Source organism: Coccinella septempunctata, chromosome 7 (genome assembly GCF_907165205.1).
Source record: "Coccinella septempunctata chromosome 7, icCocSept1.1, whole genome shotgun sequence".
NCBI classification, from domain to species: Eukaryota; Metazoa; Arthropoda; class Insecta; order Coleoptera; family Coccinellidae; genus Coccinella; species Coccinella septempunctata.
This window is the reverse complement of record NC_058195.1, coordinates 20,591,484-20,613,773: the sequence shown is the minus strand read 5'-3', so window position 1 is coordinate 20,613,773 and position 22,290 is coordinate 20,591,484. Positions and strand designations below refer to the sequence as shown.

At 37.2% G+C, this 22,290-nt stretch overlaps 1 protein-coding gene across 2 annotated transcripts in view; it reads left to right on the top strand.

Annotated features, from left to right (window-relative positions):
- LOC123318072 (TBC1 domain family member 16) overlaps window positions 1-22,290 on the top strand; it is a 443,130-nt gene that overhangs the window by 271,258 nt on the left and 149,582 nt on the right. Inside the window, exons 3-4 of one of the 2 annotated variants that reach the window (XM_044904769.1) lie at window positions 13,509-13,543; window positions 13,625-13,798. In XM_044904769.1, coding sequence (XP_044760704.1) covers window positions 13,509-13,543; window positions 13,625-13,798 — 209 coding nt within the window. Of the gene's footprint in view, window positions 1-13,508; window positions 13,799-22,290 lie in introns of both variants that reach the window. The other variant, XM_044904768.1, reaches the window with a different exon arrangement.

Below are 22,290 nucleotides of genomic sequence, written 5' to 3'. Positions count from 1 at the left end.
GAGATTCACCCGAATCCAAAATTGTTTTTTTGAAACAGAAGAGAGCAATAAGAACTCTAGCAGGAATAAACAGCACCATCTCCAGCAGAGACTACTTCAGAAAATTCAACATTCTGACTTTCTACGGCCAATTCATTTATGCTTGTCTGCTACATGTTCATGAGAACAAGCATAAATACATCGAAAGTGGGGAATTCCATCAGTATGCCACACGTTACAGACAAGATCTATGTATACCGTACCACAGAATAAGAAGAACTCAGAAAGCTACTAATTATTTAGCAATTAAATTATATAATCACCTCCCGGAAGAAATAAAACGGACGAAAGCTTTCAAAAAACATGTAAGGCTTCTTTTGACATCAAAATATTACTATTCGGTTGAAGAATTATTGTTAGATGAGGTCGTGTAGTAAAAATTATATAATTACTTAATTCTTTTTATTGTTTTCCTTCTTTTTTATATGACTATTATTGTTACCATTCGTTTGTAATAATTTGCAGAATAAATTTGATTTGATTTGATTTGATTTGATTTGACTCTGTGGTCCAAAAGGGGAGCGTAGCCTCGGCACTCTCCTTCTTTCTTGACTGGCTTAAGTCTGGCAATATTGCCATTTGAGTTTAAGAGAATTCAATTTCCCATTCGTCCTTGGAACCAGTCCTTGGGTGTGTGTGGCTTAAATCTAGAAAATAGTTGTTTTTCTCATGGCCAGTTGTGTATGTTCAGTGTTCACGAGTCTGCAAACCTTCTTCCCTATTTATTCTCGCAGCCGGAAAAAAAAACTAAAAATGTCGTTCATCACAAGGTACTACAATGTAGGAATTGTAAAATATTCAAAACAAAAATTTATAATATGTAAAACAATTCGGTACCTACCTCTTATGTAGAGAGGAAGTTCTATTCCCGTTCATTGTATATATGTGTATATATTTTTCAACTCATATTATTCAATATAATGTCATGTCATTGACAATGCAATTGTATGGGCGAAATGGTCTACCTCGATTTTTGCTCATATTCTGACTCCATCTTGCTGGCTCTGCGCAATTTATTTATTTATAAGAGACAGGAATACAAACAGGAAAAATCCCATAAAAAATAGTCAAATATAAATTATTAGTAAGCTTTGCAAACATTCAATCGCTTGTTTTCGAAAAATAAGAAAATCATGTTGCTCGAACCTCACATTTCAGTATAGATGGATTTGTGGGAGTCCAAACAAGTTTCTTATATGGAGGGTGACATATGGTTTTTATCGTCCATTTGAATTGAATTAGGTACTATACTACTTCGTAGTGAGGTTTCCGACCATTCCGTCGCTAGTTTTCGAAAAATGAAGCTTGAACATCTTGGTATTAGAGGTAGGCTACTGATGTGAATTAAAGCAGTTTTGAGTGGCAGAGAATTTTCTGTGCGCGTTTCCAGGGATATCTCGTGTCCACAACCAGTCATCAGTGGTGTTCCTCAAGGGTCGGTCCTTGGTCCGATTCTGTTTCTGTTATACACGGTCGATTTACCACTTCTTTTACAGTCTTCCTGTTCCCAGTTCGCCGATGATACCAAGCTTTATAATAAAACAGAAAATTCTTCAACTTCACAAAGCGATCTGGATGTTGTCTCCAAATGGTGTGAAGATTGGCTGCTTCCGCTCGACTTAGATAAGTGTACTGTGCTACATATTGGAAAAAAGAACCCCAGAAATCCTTACATGTTGAGCGGAAGAGTCCTGTCTGCAACAAAACACCACGATGACTTGGGTCTAACAGTCTCGGACGATCTCTCTTGGTCAATGCACGTCCAGAAGATAGCACACAGGACGAGGAGGGTGGCTTACATGATTTCAAAGGCCTTCCATAGTTGTAGCCCCGACGTTTGCTGCAAAATCTATAAATCCTATGTAAGGCCTATTTTGGAATTTGCGGGACCAGTATGGTTTCCAAACCTCAAGGGTGATATGGAAGCTGGAGAGGCTTCAAAGATCTTTTACTCGTCTTCCATATGGCCTTAATCGCCCCAGTTATGACGAACGTCTCAAGATATTTGGCTTGACTACTTTTAAGGATCGAAGAGAGAGGGGAGACCTGATTGTGACCTACAGATCTCTGCATGGCAAGTTTGGAACCGATATGTCCTCTCTGTTCCCTCTCAATACTGGCAACCTGAGAGGCCATTGCTTCAAGTTGCAGAAGGAGAATTTTAGGACAACCCCTCGTCAGTCTTTTTTGTCTAATCGGGTGTTCGATGCCTGGAACCGTTTGCCTTCGGAGATCGTTGGTGCTTCCTCAGTGAACGTTTTCAAGAACTCTTATGACTGTTTCGTGGAGGTCCGGAGGACTTGAGATGTGTAGTGTGATATATGATTTCTGTCAATCGATTGTTTTTGTGATGTTCTGTTGGAAGTGTGCTGTCAACTTCATTTTTTATAGAATGTCATTTAGAGCTACCTAAAGGCCTTGCCTCAGCTCCAATTTTTTGTTTAATAATAATAATAATAATAAGAAAATCATGTAGCTCGAACCTCACATTTTAGTATTGGGGGAATTTTCTGAGTCCGAACAAGTTTTTTATCTGAACGGTGACCTATGGCTTATATCGTCGATCTGGGTTGAATTAGGTACGATACTACGTCGTAGTAAGTTTTCCGAACATTCCATCGCTAGTTTTCAAAAAAGAAGGAAATCATGTCGCTCGAAACTCACATGTTAGTATAGGTGGAATTGTCTGAGTCCGGACAAGTTTCTTATATGGAGGGAGACCTATAGTTTTCATAGTGGATTTTGGTTGAATCGGGTACAATGCTACTTCCTGAAAAGTTTTCCGAACATTCCTCCGCTAGTTTTTGAAAAATAAGAAAATCATGTCGCTCGAACCTCACATTTTACTATATGCGGAATTCTCGGAGTCCGAACAAGTTTCTTATATGAACGGTGACTTATGGTTTTTATCGTCGATTGAATTAGGTACGATACTACTTCGTAGTAAGTTTTCCGAACATTCAATCACTTGTTTTCGAAAAATAAGAAAATCATGCTGCTCGAACCTCACATTTTAGTATTGGTGGAATTTTGTGAGTCCGAACAAGTTTTTTATCTGAACGGTGACCTATGGTTTATATCGTCGATCTGGGTTGAATTAGGTACGATATTACAGTAGTAAGTTTTCCGCACACTCCATCGCTAGTTTTTGAAAAATAAGAAAATCATGTCGACCGAACTTCACATTTTAGTATAGGTGGAATTCCGAACAAGTTTCTTGATGAACGGTGACCTATTAGTCCAGTAACATTATACATCACAGATTGCGTGAAATCCGGTAGTTCTGAATTTTGCAGATTTGTTTTCAATGTTTGCCTAATGAATAATTCAAGTTTGTGACCTCGAGCGCCAAACGCAACTTCGTCAAAAATTGAAAAAAACCGCGAAAAAATGGTGTTTTTTTAAATTTTGGTGATTATTACCCTGAAGGACTAATTTTCGGAAAAGCCCCTTCAGGACGTTTTAGAGTTGACAAAATTTGCTACATTATGATACCAGAACTGTCTTAGTAGACTCAATACTTTCCGAGATTAAGCCTTTCAAAGTTCATCATCTTTTTAGAATTTCGTTTTGAATGAATTTTGACCCTGATTATACTACCGGAGCCCAGTACTCTTATGATGGGATGTTGAAGAAAAAGAATGAGAAGTGTGAAGCATGATATTCAAGCTAAGCTACGAATGAAGAAGTGAAAAAGATAATTACAACAAAAATTGATAACTTTATTCGTTAAGGAATAGATTTATGTCAAAAATAAAAAGAATGGATTAATTTAGACCTCTCTGAAGGTCCCGGTTGAGGTTCGTCCGTATCTAGATTGACGTATGATGGCATATCTCCATCAATGGGGATGGTGATGAATGATCGACTTCTTCTGTCCACAAGTCATCCTACATTTCGACTTCGGACAGATCGTCGCCTTCTGGGATATCTGCTTCTGCAAAATCAGGTATATTGTCACAAGAGGCTCCGCTGCAGTGCTTGCAGACTGATAAGCATTTCAATCCTGCCTTTCTGCAGCTGCACGCGTTCCCACAACCCTTCGTGCAACCAGAAGAAATCATGTGCAAAAGGTGTTGTGGGGATGCATCTCTGGTAATCATTTTGGGATTGGGACCTTGTGGCGTTCTCTTCCAAACATGATTAAATCTTTTCCATGGTCTCATCAAGCGAGAGAATGATGCTAACTATTTCCTCTGGACCTTCCTGTTGGTGGTACGTGGTAGAGCTTTGTTTGGCAAAACCGTTGATATCGGGCATCGCGGGCTACCAAATCTGCGTACTCATATATACGCTCATTCATTTCACGAGCCCATTCATCACAACGTTTTTTCAGGTGCTTTCAAGATTGTTGCACTGAGAGACAACTTTTCCGCAGTAATGAGATTGTTCCGTTTTCCTGCCTTCTTCTCTTCTTCCCTTCTGTCACAAGGAACTCTTCAGTTATTTAGTCTCCACATAGACAACAGTGTTCTGAAATTGAACTGCTCAGAGACAGATCTCGTGGGATTTGATGGCGTAATATTTGATTTTTCACTGCTAACATCTGCTTCAATCAACTTCGGATTGTTGTATTTTATCTGACAAGCACTGTGCACATATATATAACTCATTCACACCCTTCAAGAATCGTCTATTTATTTTATATGTTATAAAGTTACTGGACTATATGGTTTTTATCGTCGATTGAACTAGGTACGATACTAATTCGTAGTAAGTTTCCCGAACATTCAATCACTTGTTTTCGAAACAAAAAATCATGTTGCTCGAACCTCACATTTTAGTATAGGTGGAATTTTCTGAGTCCGAACAAGTTTTTTATCTGAACGGTGACCTATAGTTTATATCGTCGATCTAGGTTGCATTAGGTACGATATTTCTTCGTAGTAAGTTCTCCGAACACTTCATCACTAGTTTTTGAAAAATAAGAAAATCATGTCGACAGAACCTCACATTTTAGTATAGGTGGAATTTTCAGAGAACGGAGAAGTTTCTTATATGAAGGGTGACTTATGGTTTTTATCGTCCATTTGGGTTGAATTCGGTACGATAAAACTCCGTAGTAAGTTTTCCGAACATTCCATCGCTAGTTTTTGAAAAATAAGAAAATCATGACGCTCGAACCTCACATTTTACTATATGTGGAATTTTCAGAGTTCGGACAAGTTTGTTATATGAAGCGTGAACGATGGTTTTCATCTTCGATCTGGGTTGAATTAGGTACGATACTACTTCGTAGTAAGTGTTCCGAATATTCCTCTTCTAGTTTTTATAAATAAGAAAATCATGTTGCTCGAACCTCAGATTTAAGTATAGGTGGATAGTCGGAGTCCGCACAAGTTTTTTATATGAAGGGGACCTACGGTTTTTAACGTCCATTTGGATTGAATTAATTACGATAATACGGGAAAGTCTTGTCAACCCTGTTCGCGTTCCGCGTCATGAGTGTTTAAACCATAGATTAATAAAACAGGAGATAGAGCATTTCGACAAAAACGCATTCACAAAATACTGCCATAAATATGAATTTGGATTATTTGGGTGGGGGAACAGGACAGGGGCTGATTCAGAACTAGTCACACTGTGAATATTTCAGATAGTCGGCAATAATTTTATATCGAATGGAAAATAAGTATGTTTTAATGCAAAGATTTCGAGTATTTTTTTTATGACAACTATTCAAAGGGATATAGAACTAGTAATACCAAAACATCTTGTGGGAAAAAGAATTTATTTTGAATACAATGTTACCATATACTAATGGTCAATATGACCTTAACCTACATACAGATTATTTGAAATTTTATTCACCAAGTATATACTAAAAACTAAAAATTACTTTCATCAAATTAATTCCCTTCAAAATGGTTAATTCTCAGATCAATAGAAGTGGAAGCAGCTGAATTTTATGGAATTTGTATAATGAGAATCTGAAAGAGTTTGTTCATTGAAGAAATTCTTTTGAACAGATTAGGTGGAATGAAAAAGTAATGTTATACTATAAACATCTACCAATGATTGTGAAATCAAATAGAAATGATTTCTTTTTGCATAGAGTTAGCCATGAAAGAATCCCTAAATTCGTGATAAAGCATCATTTTTTCTTTTATGGGCAGTTATAAATTCAATTAAGTTATATTGCATATCAACTAATAAGCAGTGTTTTAAACTTTCATTTTCAGCAACTCAAATACTTCAACAACCTGCTTCCCCCTTCAAATTTTCATACCACCTCAAAAGTGCTTCTGGGTGTTGAAGTGCATCATAATTAAGAGCAATTTTAACGAAACTGTAAGCTATAACTGAATAATAATGTTACTCTAAAGCAAATTGTTTGAGGTCATTGCCATATTTATGTTTTTTATGCATGCAGCTGTCTTCAAAGAAATTTTTCATAAGGTATTTGCCTCGGCTTTTCAAGCTTTCATCTTCAATTTTTCCTCCCAATGAATAGACAACGGCTTGTAGGGTAGCAAATTATTTCTTGAAGTACTGACGACACACTCGTCGTCTCAAATCGGTTTCGACTTCAATTGGCTGTTTTTCAATTTCTGTTCTCCGCGTGTTTATTCCTGCAAAAATTTTTCAACTTAAATTTCACTTCGAAATATCCTGATAACAGACATTTTCATTCAATAACTAATGGGAATATCCGAGCTCCATTTGAATGGTCATAATATTGTGTTCATAATTACAGTAGTAGCATAATTTTTACATTGCCATTGAAATACATGTTACAAATGAAGAAAACTTTTTTGATTATCAAAAAAGGTTCAACGCCGTGTGCCTCAAAACATGACCTTTACTCATTTTTATGGATTTTCATTCCTAAGACGAGTTCTATTAACCATAGTAGTTTAGAGAATTTTTTGTAACACCCTGGGTGGGTATGTATCTTACTTGTTTTATTCTTGAACTACAAGACACTTTCATTTCTGCAAATCCTAAACTGGCATTCATGTTTGATGATTTTGATCCCATTTTCCTTCCATTTTCTTCAAAAACTCCAGTACTGATGACAGGCACAGTATTGGCTATAATTAAAGCATTGTTAAAGCAATTAAAATCTCGTTCTACTGTTCATCTTGAAACCAGGAAGGATGTTCATATAAAAAAGCATGATTTATTATAGGAGAAAGAGAATCTACCAAATTTCAAGTTCACCTCAAAACTAGAAGTTGTCAGAAATCACTTGCGAAATTCCAAACAAAGTGATATTCAGACAAGAGAGCGAGTTAAAAAAGTGGTAATGTACCTATCTTACATCACTCTGGATGGTATCTTTTTCAAATTAAAAGTCGATTTCTTTCATTATACTGAAGTCTGGAGTGAGAGAAGTGTAAATTGTTTTCAAGACCCAGTCTGGTCTGGTCGTCTGGTTTTATTTCTTGGAAAACTAAAATTTAAATCAATTATTTTAATGTACAAACTCAATATTTTAAGGTACAAACTCAATATTTCAATGTAAGCACAAATCATTGGATCGTATTCAAACAGAGTTCGACCCTGGCGTCCCCTAACTCCCTCCCCTGATTTCATAAAGTCGTGTACTCAAACAGGAATAAAATATCCAAAACTTACCGGAATAAGTGAATCGCTTTCCTCTTCCATGTATAAATGCACTTTTATTTCAAACATACTTTTTTACGGCACATCGTTGCATATTTTCCAAAATATTACGACGTGAATGATTGAAATAATATTTTTACAATTACAAGTACACACGCCGTCTTAGAAATTTTGAAGCGATCAGGAGGGGAATACAAGCGAAAATTCATTTCATTGGTGGTTGCAGGAAGTGGGAATTATTGGAAAAATGAACAGTCTGGAAAATAGCTTATGTTCCATCTATTTAATCTATGGTTTAAACCGAAATCTCTTCTTTTCAATCAGTCACGGTGCGTAAACCCTTGGGGTGGAGAATGAGAGATACCGCTCGTCGTCAGTGAAATCCCGTAGTTGCGCTCAAAATAGACGAAATAGAATAAAACTTCGCTATCAGTCGGTTAGCGTAGCCCTTGGGGTAGCGAATGAAAGTCTCGAATAGATCCGCCATGGTTGTATTTCTTTCTGGAGAAATACAACTAATTACATCCCGATACTGTATAGCAAGTCATTTCACTTAGCGAGGTCATCCTTAGTATCCATTTCGTCAGTTCTGGTTGGCGCATTTTATGGAACAACTTTTGATTTTTCATTGTACCCGGTTAAATATGAATTTCCTGATAAAACCACTGCTGGCGACGATCAGCTACCTTCCTTTTTCATCAGAAACTGTAGCTCTGTGCTTGCTGAACCTCTGCATCGCATCATCTGTGTCAGCTTGCGTACTTCCATTTTTCCCACCATTTGGAAAAGAGCCCGGATAGTTCCGATATTCAAAAAAGGCGATAAATCACAAGTAGGGAACTATAGACCAATTTCTGTACTGTGTAACTTTGAAAAAGTATATGAATAAGCTTTATAAGCTAATATCAGTCATAATGTTAGACCACATATATAAGCAATGCAAGACGGTTTCATGCGGGGCAGGTCTACGGTCACGAATTTGGCAACATTGTCGCAGTTTATCGCGGAGACTCTGGATGATGGAGGTCAGGTTGACGTTATTTACACAGACTTTTCACGAGCCTTCGACTCGGTTGATCACCGTATGTTGCTGAATGAACTTTCTTTTTTTGGCCTTAGTCCAGCATATGTCGACCTGATTAGATCTTACTTGAAGGGAAGAATGAGTCATGTGTCTTATAATGGCTTCAAGTCTTTTGTCTGTCGTCTGGTGCGCCGCAAGGATCTAATCTTGGACCATTGTTATTCATAATTTTTGTCAACGATCTTCTGTTTCTTCTCAGTTGCTTAGCCTTGGCCTATGCAGATGACTTCAAACTTTACCTGAGGATACGCGGAACTACTTAGAGCTGCTCCAGTCCAGCTTGGAGTTAGTTAATGTTTGGTGCTCGCGCAATGGACTCATTTTAAATATACAAAAGTGTTTTAAGGTCACTTTCACGAGAAGCTTACGTCCTCTCACCTTCAATTATTCTATCGGTAATTGTCTTATCGCTAGTGGAGATCGGTTTCGCGATTTGGGATTGTAATTTGATTCGACTTTCAGCTTTGTTCCTCACATCGAAGAGCGAATTTCAACGTTGCAGGAGAGACAGAAGCGAAGTGCGCTAAATTTGCGCAAAAGCTTGTGACTGGAGGAATTGATTCACCTCATCTACTGTCCAGGGTTGACATTCGTGTACCAAGAATTGAAGCGAGGACCACATCAACTTTTCGACCTCGGACTAACATACTTGATTAAGCTCCGGTCTATCGATTGGACAGGGCTGCTGATGAACTTAAGTTTAATTTGTTTTTTTTAGTTCGGGGCAGTTATTGTTTATTGTTGTATCATTGAATGTGTAATTTTGTTTGAATAATTGTCATATAGTTCATTGTCAATATGTTACCCTGTTATTGGGAAATTTCCTGTTGGGTAAAATAAACTATTATTATTATTATTATGAGCTTAACAAAGTGCTCGTGATCGGATAGAATTTCCAGAATGTATGTTTGCTGATCGATTCGCTCATATTTTATACCTACACATATTTCCGTTGTATATATAATCAGTTTCCGAAGGTGTAAATAAACTGGTACATAATTTGATTTTGACTACTTCGTTATCGCTACCACCCTAGATAACAGCGAACTCTGCGACTAGTAGCTACTCTGGTAGGTTCGCTATTCTTCCTAGTGAAAAGAATAGCTGGCGCTCGAGATAAGTTTTCTCCGAGGTAACCACGTTACATCTTCTTCCAAATCTTCATTGTCATGATCATTTCTGTAGTTTATTCTAGCTTCTCTCTCAATTGAGTCGGCAAGTGTTTCGGCTTTTTCAAGTCTCGTATATACCTTTCCGTTTGCTCCATGCAGTGGGGGTATAACTGTCCGCTCCCGTCGTAAGCGCTTTTGCATTTTCCAAGCCGAGTGATCTATTGTATTGAGTTTATCTCTGGTGCCATCTCTTATTACGCAGTTCTGTTAAAGCATTTCTAAATAGCTGACTATGCTTATTCAGTTTTTTCTTTTCTTCTACTCTTCTTGTTGTTCTGTAGATTTTTTTGAGTCTTCGGTTTTTTTTAATAAGTTCCTTCATATCCCTTGGCGTAACTCCATGTGAATGTTTCGGAATTGGTTTCCTTATTCTCTTGGTGCTTTCTTCATAGGCTTCTTTCATTTGATTTTCCAATTTTTCAACTGCTTCATCTAATTCATCCCGGATGTTTATTTGGGGAATTTCCGTGATTTTCTCCTGAAGTTCGCCATGAATTCTACGGGATTGTGGTCTGAAGTTCCGTCTTCTATTGTATCAATGCTGATTTCTTCAGTGATGTCTCTCATTACGACAATGTCCAGAACATCGGGTAGTCCATTTACTCTTGGTATGTAGGTCGGTATATCAGGTCCTATCACAACTGCATCAAGTTTGTCAGCATAAATCTTCAGTCTTCTCCCGTTGGTATTTTCCACCCTACTGTTCCATTCCCGCGATTTGCAGTTAAGAACACCAATTAGGATTTTCGGGTGTCTTCCTTCTAGTAGCATTTTTAGATCCTCTTCCAGCATGTCCTCATCCGGTGATTTATAAGTCGAAATAATCTTCACTTGTCCTCGATTGGTATTCACAATAATCGATATTGCTGCTACTTCTTGACCATTGAATATTTGGTCTAAATGGTGATCCATATTTCTTCTAGCCAGTATAGCAACGCCACCTGTGCTGTTAGGTCAATCATTTCTGTAGATATCGTAAGTGGGAAATGCTATTCCAACGTTGGGGTTGAGTTTTGTTTCTTGAAGAGCTATGACATCAATCTGGTATCTTCTCTTCAAACAGTTCTTCGAATTTGGGTCTGCAGGCTCTCAATCCTTTGACGTTCCAAGAGACGATTATGAGATTGTTCTTTATCGTCATATCAGCCATTAAATATTCTTAATAATTTCCTGCATCTTCTTCTCAATTTCTTTCTCCTGATTCTGCATCATCGTGCTGAGGAGGTTTTCCGTGAACTTATCCAGTTCCTCAGAGATTCCAGAAATTCCTTTCCTGGTTTCGGCTTTTTTGACGGTTTTTACCTTTGCCGTCTTTTTCTCTGGTTTCTCCGTCTCTTTGACTGCTTTGTTTGCAGTTTCCTGGGGTTTCGTCACTACCGAAGAGTTTTGGGCTGGCTTCGGAGTATTTTGTGTTGGCCTCGAGCTGGTTTGGTTCGATCTTGGCGATATCTTGTTCTTTTTTGTGACCAATTTCCATTCGCTACATTTCTTGTAGCTGGCTGGATGACCTTGTTTTCCACAAAGGACGCAAGAAGCATTACGTTCGTCATTCTTCCTGGTAAGCGTACACTCCTTGGAGCTGTGATTACCGGAGCATTTCACTCACCTCCATGGGAATGTGCATTTGCTCTGGGCAGGTCCATACCGTTGACAACGATAGCACTGTCCAGGCACTGCTGTCCTTCTTTTTGGTTTGACAACACAATTCATGTTCTACAGCCTCTTGATTTCGAAGATGCCCTTATTCTGGGTTTTCACTAGTAGTAAGGGCATTGGCTTCTTAGTAATGTTCGAGGTCATCCTTATGACCTCGGCATCAACGATTCCTTGATCCTTGAGGTCCTCAAGGGACGTAGGAATATCTGCATCTATCGGTAGGCATCTCACTACCGCGTAAATTTTCTTCTCCTCCTTTCGTTGAAGGGTGTAAAACTCTCTGTTGATATTTTGGAGGAATTCAGTCATCCTTCGGTGATCTTGTGGGCTTTGTGGGACGATCCTAATTGCGTCCTTCACAGTTGTCGCTCGGCTATAGTTGATGCCGTTTTCCATTGACGCGTTTGAAATCGACGTCCATTCTGACGTACCTCTCAGGGTGACTGTGGGGATTTTTTTTTCTCTCCTCCACTGCAGTGGTTTTCTGTGGGGCTGGGGTTTCCAAGACTCTTTTTTTGTTTGAGTCTTCATTCGACGAGGAGCTATCTTTTTTCACTCTTTCGGCGGGTGGGGAAATTTTGTTTTGAGGGGTTTTGACCACCTCCATCTTCTGTTTTTGAACCGGTAAGGTCACTTCTTGAAAATTTTTGAAACCAATTTGTTTGAGTGCTTTGGAGTAAGGACTTTCCTTATTTCCCTCCTGCAACTCGAGCCTCTCCCTGAGATTTTTAATCTCAGCCACTAAGCTAGATACGCATCTATCCAGCTCATTCACCCTCGCTCTTAAACTTGCGTTCTCCTCTCCCAAAATACCGTATTCGGACAGGACGTCTAACGCGTCTTTTTCCATTACGGAATCGCAGTCCGAAGGGTCAGACGTTTCAAAATCTAATTTACAATTACTATTCTACTCGAAGCAATTCAAAATGAAATTTTTCAAGACAAAAAAAAAATATATCTCATGCATGAAAACAAAACGACTCATCAAAAATTTTCTACGCTATGAGAAAAATCAGGGAACGGATACGAAAAAAAAGCTCACCTGATGCTTTCTGCAGAACCAACGATCTAGACAGATCTGGACTCTGGCACATGAACACAGACTCTGGAAATTTTAACGAATTAAAATTCCGAAAACACATACACGTATAGAACCTACACAAACTTCACAGACGAAATCAAATATTCCGTAGCTTCGCTAGTGGGCACTTTCACTTCGACTTTCTCTTCAACATTCACTTTTACAGCGCTATGAATAGGTCTGCTTTTGTCAAGATCTCACTAGACACTGAAATGATAAGGTGTCACTCGAATCCCCTAAGATTATAGGGGTTACTGTTAATACGCCCACAGGGTTATTAGAAATTGATAGGAAGCAACCATATACAGTTTCCGAAAATTCAACGCCGAACACAGAGAATGCCACGAGAAAGAAGACAACTGTAGAAATGCAATCGCCTAGTGCGAGAATAATTTCATTGAAAGTGATGAATTATCGAATGTTCAAATGGACTTTCTGAATCACTTCCTACTGCGATTTTTCATTAGAGTGGGGACTGCGAATTCGATCTAGTTGAATATTGAATATTTTATCACCTATAATAAAATTATTCTCGCATTGGGCATTTAACAGTTCTTTTCATTCTCATGGCATTACCTAATTTCGTCGACAAATGTTCGTTATCTGCATAATCAAAGTTCAACTCTCTTTCGTCCAGTTGCAGGAAATCCCATTGAAATTCAATACTCCATTGAAATGTTAATCCGTCCTTTTAGTTTTGTGTGAATAAGAAAATGGTGACGATTGCAAACAAATAGGGTATCTTTCGAAACCTCATATGACCTCACCCAGTTATCTCTTTACCATTGAAGTAGATCTATCAATCAGGAAAATCCCCTCTATGACTCAAGTGTTTGTTTACTTATCTCATAATGAACATGATGATGCAAAAAAGGGAGTAGATATTGAATTTTTTCAAATTTTTCAGGATGCGATGTGAATCTTCCCTACCGTCATTTTATGGTATGCCGACCGGATATTTCCGACTTAGAATTACACCCAGAAGAGGGCCAGGTTCCAAAATTGACTGTTGACCTTTTTCAGACTCTTTTCACAGAGCATGGCCAACTCGAGGATGAGTTGTCCTTGAGAAAGTATGTGTTTTTTTCTGGAATGGATAAAAGTTTGAGAAGATATGTTTGGCCATTTCTGTTGCATGTTTTTCCATATCAAAGCTGCTTCGAAGAGCGAAATATTATTATGGAAATAAGACGTCAGGTGAGTGACATTTTATAATGATAGGTAAAAACTAGAGAAACCACAATATCAGCATATTTAATCGGGATTCTAACATATTTTCCTTTCTGGAATGGTGTATGGACCAAAACCTAGCATTCTGATTATTTTCTGGGTATAACGTCGGCCACTTCTCGATTTGTTTTCGAAATTTCAATGACCCTCACTGAAAAAAATTGATAGTTAATACAGATATCTTGATACATGAAGATGATATTTATCATCTCGAAGGTTTTATCAGAAATGTCTCAAGTCGGCGGCCCTTCCACTACTTGCGGAACTTCTGAAGAGGAAAAAGATAATAAGGAGGTTACAACAATGAAAAAACGTAAGAAGACAACAAAGGCAAGGACAAATGTGAAGAAGAAAAACGAAAACAAAACTCCAGAGATAACTTTCAAAGAACCACTTCTTTTAACAAACACACAAACAACAAACAATCCTGAACAAATGGATGTGGATAATAGATCCAATGTACCATCAACATCTACTGCTAATACAACAACACAAACTTCATTAACCAATCAACTAAAAAACAACCAGCCCAAAACTGCATACAAAAATTTTTCTCCAAGGATGAATGAAGTTAAAAACATGGAATATTCGCATCTGTTTTACATTATTCCCGAAAACAACAATATCGACAGAATACAAATGTCAAAAAGCTGGAGTTCCAAATTCCCAAATGCTGATGATGTTATATTGAAGACAAAACTAGGCTTTCTACTGAAATCAAATACGGAAAAGACAGCTCTCGAAAAAGCACTACATGAATTCAAAAATGAAAAGAAAATTGCCGACTTCAAAGAAACCAAGAATCAAACCCAGAAAAGGGAAAGAAAAGAGCCACAGCAAACATATTCCATAGTCATTGCAGCTGTGGAAAAAAGCATCAAAGATGAAGAAATTTCGCAACGGCTAAATACATTGGGAATACAACATCGATACTGCAAAAGAATAGTGTCAAGAACTTACGGTAGTCCCACAGGTTACATACGAATTATCACAGGAGATATTAAATCATTCGAAACACTTCTGAATAATGGACTATTTTATATGAACCGGCACTACATGGTATTTCCCAGTCATCCCCCTGATCCAACACCAGTTCCATGCAGTAAATGCCTACAGTTTGATCATACTACAGAAAACTGTAAAAGTCTACCAAAGTGCTCCAAATGCCAAGGAGCCCACAAAATGAACCAATGCACTTCCAATAACACCCCAAAATGTGTGGCCTGTAATGCAGAGGATCATTTGGCATGGTCCTTAAAGTGCCCCAAGCACCCCAAAAAACCTATAGAAGGCATCCCGAATGTTAACATCAAATCAATAAATAGAAAAACCAGGGAAATTGAGGACTTGGCAAAAAAAAGGACTAGAATTCATGCACCTATATCCATCCACGACGATATCATACATACATATTGTCGAAAGTTAAACAAACCCAAAAACTTGAACAGGAACGAGCTATTAATGAAAATGAAGAAAAGGTTCATCAACCAGTACAACATTGATACAACTGTGGTCTTTACCGGTAACAGATTCTACATTCTTATGTTCGACCTAGATGATACTGATGAGCCCTCTCCAACAGAACCCTTATACTCCAATGATAATATTCAAGTTCACATCGATGGTTAAATTACTTTACAGCAATATTAACAGCTACATCCCCAAAAAACACATAATTAATCACTTTATTGAGCAAAATGAAATATCTTGTGCCATGTTTGTAGAGGCAAAAATCCATGAGACGAGTTCAACAAATTACAGAAATTGGACAACAATTCAACGAATAGGACATGTGATACAGAACACAAGGGGTGGAAGCATAGTACAGTGTAGCCCTAACATCAAATGTGGCAAAGCAAATCCACCAGTGATCAATAACCCTTTAAACGAAGTGACGCATTTCACTATCCCTTTTAAAGAGGAAAAATTGCATATTTTCCTAACTTACATACATCCCACTGCCAAAATAGAGGAAACTATTTTCATAAAAGCGTCCCAATACAAGTATGCCATTATTATTGGAGACTTCAATGTGAATAGAGCTAAGAACAAGCAGATCAATAGTTTTTTGGAAAGTGGGCAATTTTCCAAGGCTTTAACGGATGCAACGTTTTTGATGGGAAACGTTGAGAGTACTCCTGATTTAGTACTATTTTCCACCAACATTAAGCAAAATATCAAGAAAATACAATTGAATAACTCTATATTCCCAGAAATATGGAAAAAAGGTCTTATAATTAATATACACAAAACGAGTTCAGACTCGAGCAAGGTTACCAATTATAGGCCAATAACTTTGTTGCCCGTGCTGGGAAAGCTTTATGAGAAAATAATTAAATCCATACTGGAAAAACATTTAAACAAGTACATTCCCAATTACCAATTTGGCTTCAAGGAAAGGAATTCAACAAACCACCCACTAACAATATTGGTTTCAAATGTACAAAATGCTACTCTCAGTAAACTGAAAACTTCAGCATTGTGTTTGGACATACAAAAAGCATTCGACAGCATGTGGCACAAGGGACTACTTTTCAAACTGAACAAGATAAAATGCCCTGCTATCTTAATAAAACTCTGCAAGCAGTTTCTGGAAAACAGAAAGCTGACGGTCAAAATAAACAACTCATTTTCAACATCTTTCTCTCCACAGCAAGGAACACCACAAGGATCTCCACTTTCCACAACACTATACAAATTCTATGGTTATGACATCTACCCTAAGACCACAAAGAAAAAATACATATTGCAATTTGCGGACGACACAACGTTGATTGTTCACGAAAAATCTCTAGAGACTTGCATGCAAGCACTACAGCTTCTGGTAAATGACATTATCAAATGGTTCTTTAAATGGAGACTAACACCTAACCCAGCCAAATCACAACTCATAATCTTCGATCACATAATTTCTCAAGGATCCCCACATATAATCATTAATGGTACGTCTGTAACACCATCCCCATCAATAAAATACTTGGGAGTCCAAATCGATAACAGGTACAATTTCAACAGACACACAAAATTAATTAAAAAAAAGACCATATCTAGAGCGAAATATTTTGCAAAGCTAACCTATAAGAAACAGGGTATCAACATAAAGAGTGCCACAAAAATATATAAAACTATATGTCGACCCTTACTGGAATATGCCCATCCACTGTTTGCCAATTGCAAAGCCCCAGCAATTAAAAATCTGGAGGTAGCAGAAACGACAGCACTGAGGACCATCACTAGAATGAGGCACCCTAACAATGTTCTGCATAATCCCCCAAACCACCTGCTTTTCTCAGCAACAGGAATTGAGCCAATCAAGGAGAGGATCAATAGGCTAAATAAAAATTTTTATTCTAGATTGTTAGAGTTAGAAGAAGTGATCCCCCAATATCATAAAGATGTAAACATTTCAACTAGAAAACACCCAACAGAGACTCTAATAAACAAATTAAGTAATGTTTTATGTTAATATATAATGGTAACATTTTTATATATTAAAGTGTAAATTTATAGGCTGAAGGACCTCAGGTCGATGGCCAATTGCTTATATGCTTATATTTGCAATAAACGACTGTTACTACTACTACTACTTGAAGTATAGTGTATTTTATCAGTTGGTTCAAACAAGAAAATAAGATTTATTAAAATAAAAGACCATATTATAATTCTGTGTTCACTTGACAACCAATGTAGATCAATTTCAAAATGATGTTAACTTTCTTTCATGAAAGATATCCTTTTGATTATCGAGTGAATGTATTCGATTGTTAATACACCTCATGTCATTTGTAATCTTGAATTTCGCGCGAATATAATTTTGGCAACGTCGGATTTCATTGCTGCATCCATTCGCTCCTTACCTTAGTTCCTAGGTTTCTTGAAAGAAATGAAGAATCTGCGAAATCATTTTCTCCGTATGTAGAGTTAATAATCAATTTCATTGCTCGATTTTATTTAACAATTCAGCCCCTTCAAATGAAGTATTTCCAGAGTCTGCAGATCTTCGTTCACGAAACTAAACATAACCTCTCACTTTTGAAAGACTATCATCATCATTAGGTACATATAGTCCATTCAAGAATGATTGACATCTCGGGTGCCTATGGAAAATCGAATTTAAGTTGGTAATAGCCCATAAGTTCAGATTTTGTGTTGCGGAATTCGGGTTGGTATTGTGAATAAACGGCGATCCACAGACCAATTATTGTGAATATATGCACTGACCGAGGGTAATTTGAGTTTTGTTGAGCTGTTTACATTCTTAATTTAATCCAACATATTGAAAATATAATTATATCGATTTTGATTGCTGATTAATATGCTCTGAATTTGAATAACTCTTCTTTTCAAATACTGTCCTAGGTTATATCTAAATATTTTACTTCTGTGATAGAAACTACAGAAATTATTGAAGATCTTTTATGACCAGATTTAAGCTGCGTCAGGACTTTCAAGCCTACTGGGATGTCAATCATTCTTGAATGGACTATAGGTAATGTTGAAAATCGGGGTTGTTATGGTTTTGCAAAAAAGAGTAGTGGACTGTATTAGCAGAGAATTGCTTCTTTATTCCATCGGAAAAAGAGAAGGTTATAATAATTAATTTTAATGAGAAGGCTGAGGTCTAATAGTGAAATAGGTCAAGAGGTGAAACTAAGTTGTCTGGTCATCAATGAGAAATAAATTCATTAAATGTGAGTCGAGCAATATTTATAATTTAAATATTATCAGAGCAAAAATATAATCACTACATATTATAAAAAAACAAAGTCGTTTCCCGTTTTCTGTCCCTATATATGATTAGATCATCAGAACTACGCAACGGATTTTGATCTGGTTTTTTTGATAGATAGGATTATTCGAGAGGAAGATTTATATGTATTATTTTTTTTCGCCGACCTCACACTGTTTAACGTACACGAAATTAGCTGTTAATGAACCCTTTTATTGGTTAATTTCCTATTAATGCATTATTGTCATGGGTAATCGAACATAAAAAGTATTCAGCAGATTCAAAATAAAAATTTTATTCGTATGTCGCATTGATTTTCGTAGTACCTATCGAGTGAATTGAGAAGAGATGAATTGTGGAGGTTGCAGAAAAATTATGATGGTTAGAGACTAATCAATATACACTGCGCAAAAAAATTAACGCATATTCTGAAAATCTCAATTTTAATGAAAGTTAACTCTACATTGACTTTACAACTTATTTTTTATGTTTTCTCGGGAAGGTTTTGAGCGAAACAAGACACATTAAATGGAAGAAAAATTCAGGATTTCACAGAATCTTATGTGAAAAAAGAGAAATGAACAATTTTCAAAATACTGAAATGCTGATAAGTGATTTAATACTTGGTATTTCCACCCCTTGCGTTAATGACAGCTCGGCAACGACGGTTCATACTCAAAATGAGTGATCTTAAAATGTTCCGATCTTCGGGACTGCCTAAGATTGCAGGAGGATCTCGAGAGACTCCAACAGTATTGTAGGGAGAACTCCTTGTTCCTGAACTTCGAGAAATGTTGCAAAATATCTTTTTCCAGGAATGCCCAGATTGTTGACTTTAGCTATTCCATAAATAATACAGGCATCAAATCGGTGGTGAGTGTTTCGGATTTGGGAGTGGTTTTGGACTCTAAGCTTTTGCTCGATCTGCACATTGAAAATGTTGTAAACAGTGCAAATAAAATGCTGGGCTTCGTGGTTCGCAATAGTACACAGTTTAGTGAGAATAAAACACTCCTCACACTCTACTATTCATTTGTTCATAGTAGGTTGAATTTTGCCTCTTGCGTGTGGAATCCAAGATATAAATATTACATAGAGCGCTTGGAGAGCGTACAGAATAGGTTTTTGCGATATTTGGCATACAGGAATAGAATTGTTATACTTAATCATGATTACACTGACATACGACGAAAATTTTATATGTTGAGTTTGTTCAATCGGAGAAGGCTGACGGATGTCTTATTCGCATGTAAAGTTGTGAAAGGGGAATTTGAGGTGTCTGAAATTTTACATTTTTTTTCTCTCAAGATTCCGGTTGTGAATTTGAGATGCTTTGGTACCTTTCATATAAACACAAGAAATACAAATTCAGCACAGAACTCCCCGGCATATAGAATGATGATGACGTGTAATACATTGTGTTCCGGAGTTGATATTTTTCATGTCTCATTGTTAAGAATAAAGAAAGTGGTAATGGCTGATCTAAAGGCATCGGGGCTGTGATTGTTATCGATTAGTTTTCAAAATTGTTAATTTTGTTGTTGCACACTTGTTTATTTTTTACTTGGTGCGTTTATTTACTTAGTACGTAGTATATTTTCTGTATAGAGGGTGGATTGTATATGGTGGGGGTTAGATGATGTAAGATCTTTTTATGTTTGAAAAATTTACAAATATGTGAATACTCTATTGGGCGGATGCCTGTTTGTATTCTTTGTTTCAATAAATAAATAAATAAATAAATAAATCTAATCCTTCCCATATTTCTCCGAGTTGGATTCCTGAGTTATTAAGAGTAGCTGGATGATTCTTGCTGGCCATTCCATTCGAGAGACTTCAACCTCTTCAAGGTACTCCTGAACGATGCGCGCACGATGGGGTCTGGAATTATCGTCCATAAAAATGAAATTTTCACCAATGTATGGGGCAAATGGCACTACATGCTCTTCAGGAATGTTCCTTATATACTTATCAGCATTCATAACTCCATTATGAACGAACACTAGGTCTGTGCGAGCAGTCAAAGATATTCCACCCCATACCATAATCGATCCTCCCCCGAAACCAGTAATATTCAGGTAATTGCACTGAGCATATCTTTCATGTGGACGTCTGTATACAAGGGAACGTCAATTACAATGGTAGAGGCAGAATCTAGACTCATCTGTGAAGAGAACTCTTTCCCAATCGGCCTCTTCCCAATGGATATGCTCTCTCGCAAAATCCAAATGTGCCCTCCGATGGGCTGGGGTAAGAGCTGGGCCTCTTGCCGCGACACGAGGCCTTACATCATATTCTCTGAGGCGATTTCTTATTGTCTGAGTGCTAATTTGCACCTCATGAGTTTGCTCAAGCTGAATTTGAAGGAGGCGAGCGGTTGCAAACCGTTGTCTCAACGAAGTAACTCTCATGTAAGGTTCCTGAATGGCAGTTGTTACCCGTGATCTAGCCTGTCCTGGTCTTCGGACATTCATACCTGTCTCCCTGAATCGCTGCAACATTCTGGACACACTTGTATGGAAAACTCTTAACCTTTCTGCAATTCTTGTGTATGTCCACCCTTCTTCCCTTCTTTTTGGGTGAAATTGCATGTTTCGCGTTGCATAACGACCGAGTGTAGAAAATCAAACGAAAGAAAAACTATTGATCACTAGAATTGATCGAGAACAACTGATTTTAGAATGGAGCCAATACATTCAAAATATGATAATATCATCTTTTATTATTCCTGCTGGGAAAAAACATTTGTATTGAAGAAAACCGTTGAAAGTGGATAACATATGCATGCATAATTCTGATAAAAATAATTATTATTGAGAACACCTTCAGTTGTAGAATAAATTTGTGATTTCCATAATGTGCGTTAATTTTTTTGCGCAGTGTATCTATGTACTACAACTCCAGCTTCCACCAGCTCCACAAATTCTTTAACAGATATTATTGGGAACGATATCAATGTGATTTACTCAAAATGTCACAACTCGAATATGCCCCTTATGGACTTCTCGAATGGTTCGATCGGCCGCAGAAATATCAACATTCCGATATGAACATAAACTTATAAGATGGACTTCTCGAATGGTTCGATCGGCCGCAGAAATATCAACATTCCGATATGAACATAACTTATAAGATGTCAAATTTGACTAGGTGGGTATCGATAGAAAATTTTGCAATCAAGAATTCACATTCAATTCAAAATGTGGTCGACGGAAAAATCTTGTAATCAACTCGTTTATTAATTGAGCGATTAATGATCTTGAACATTAAAATATCTCAATGAATAATCGCTTTCATTAATAACGTAGTTGATTAAATAATTATTTCCGCCTACCCCTTAATAATAGCACTTTTTAGCGTAGGTAGTCGAAATTAGCTGTTAATGAACCCTTTTATTGGTTAATTTCCTATTAATGCATTATTGTCATGGGTAATCGAACATAGAATTATTCAGCAGCTTCCCAAATAATTATTTTATTTGTATGTCGCATTGATTTTCGTACTACCTATCGGGTGAATTGAGAAGTGATAAATTGTGGAAATTGCAGAAAAAGTATCATGGTTAGAGAGTATTCAATATATCTATGTACTACAACTCCAGCTTCCACCAGCTCCACACATTCTTCAACAGATATTATAGGGAACCATATCAATGTGATTCACTCAAAATGTCACACGAATATGCACTCTATGGACTTCTCGAATTGTTCGATCGGTCGCATAAATACAC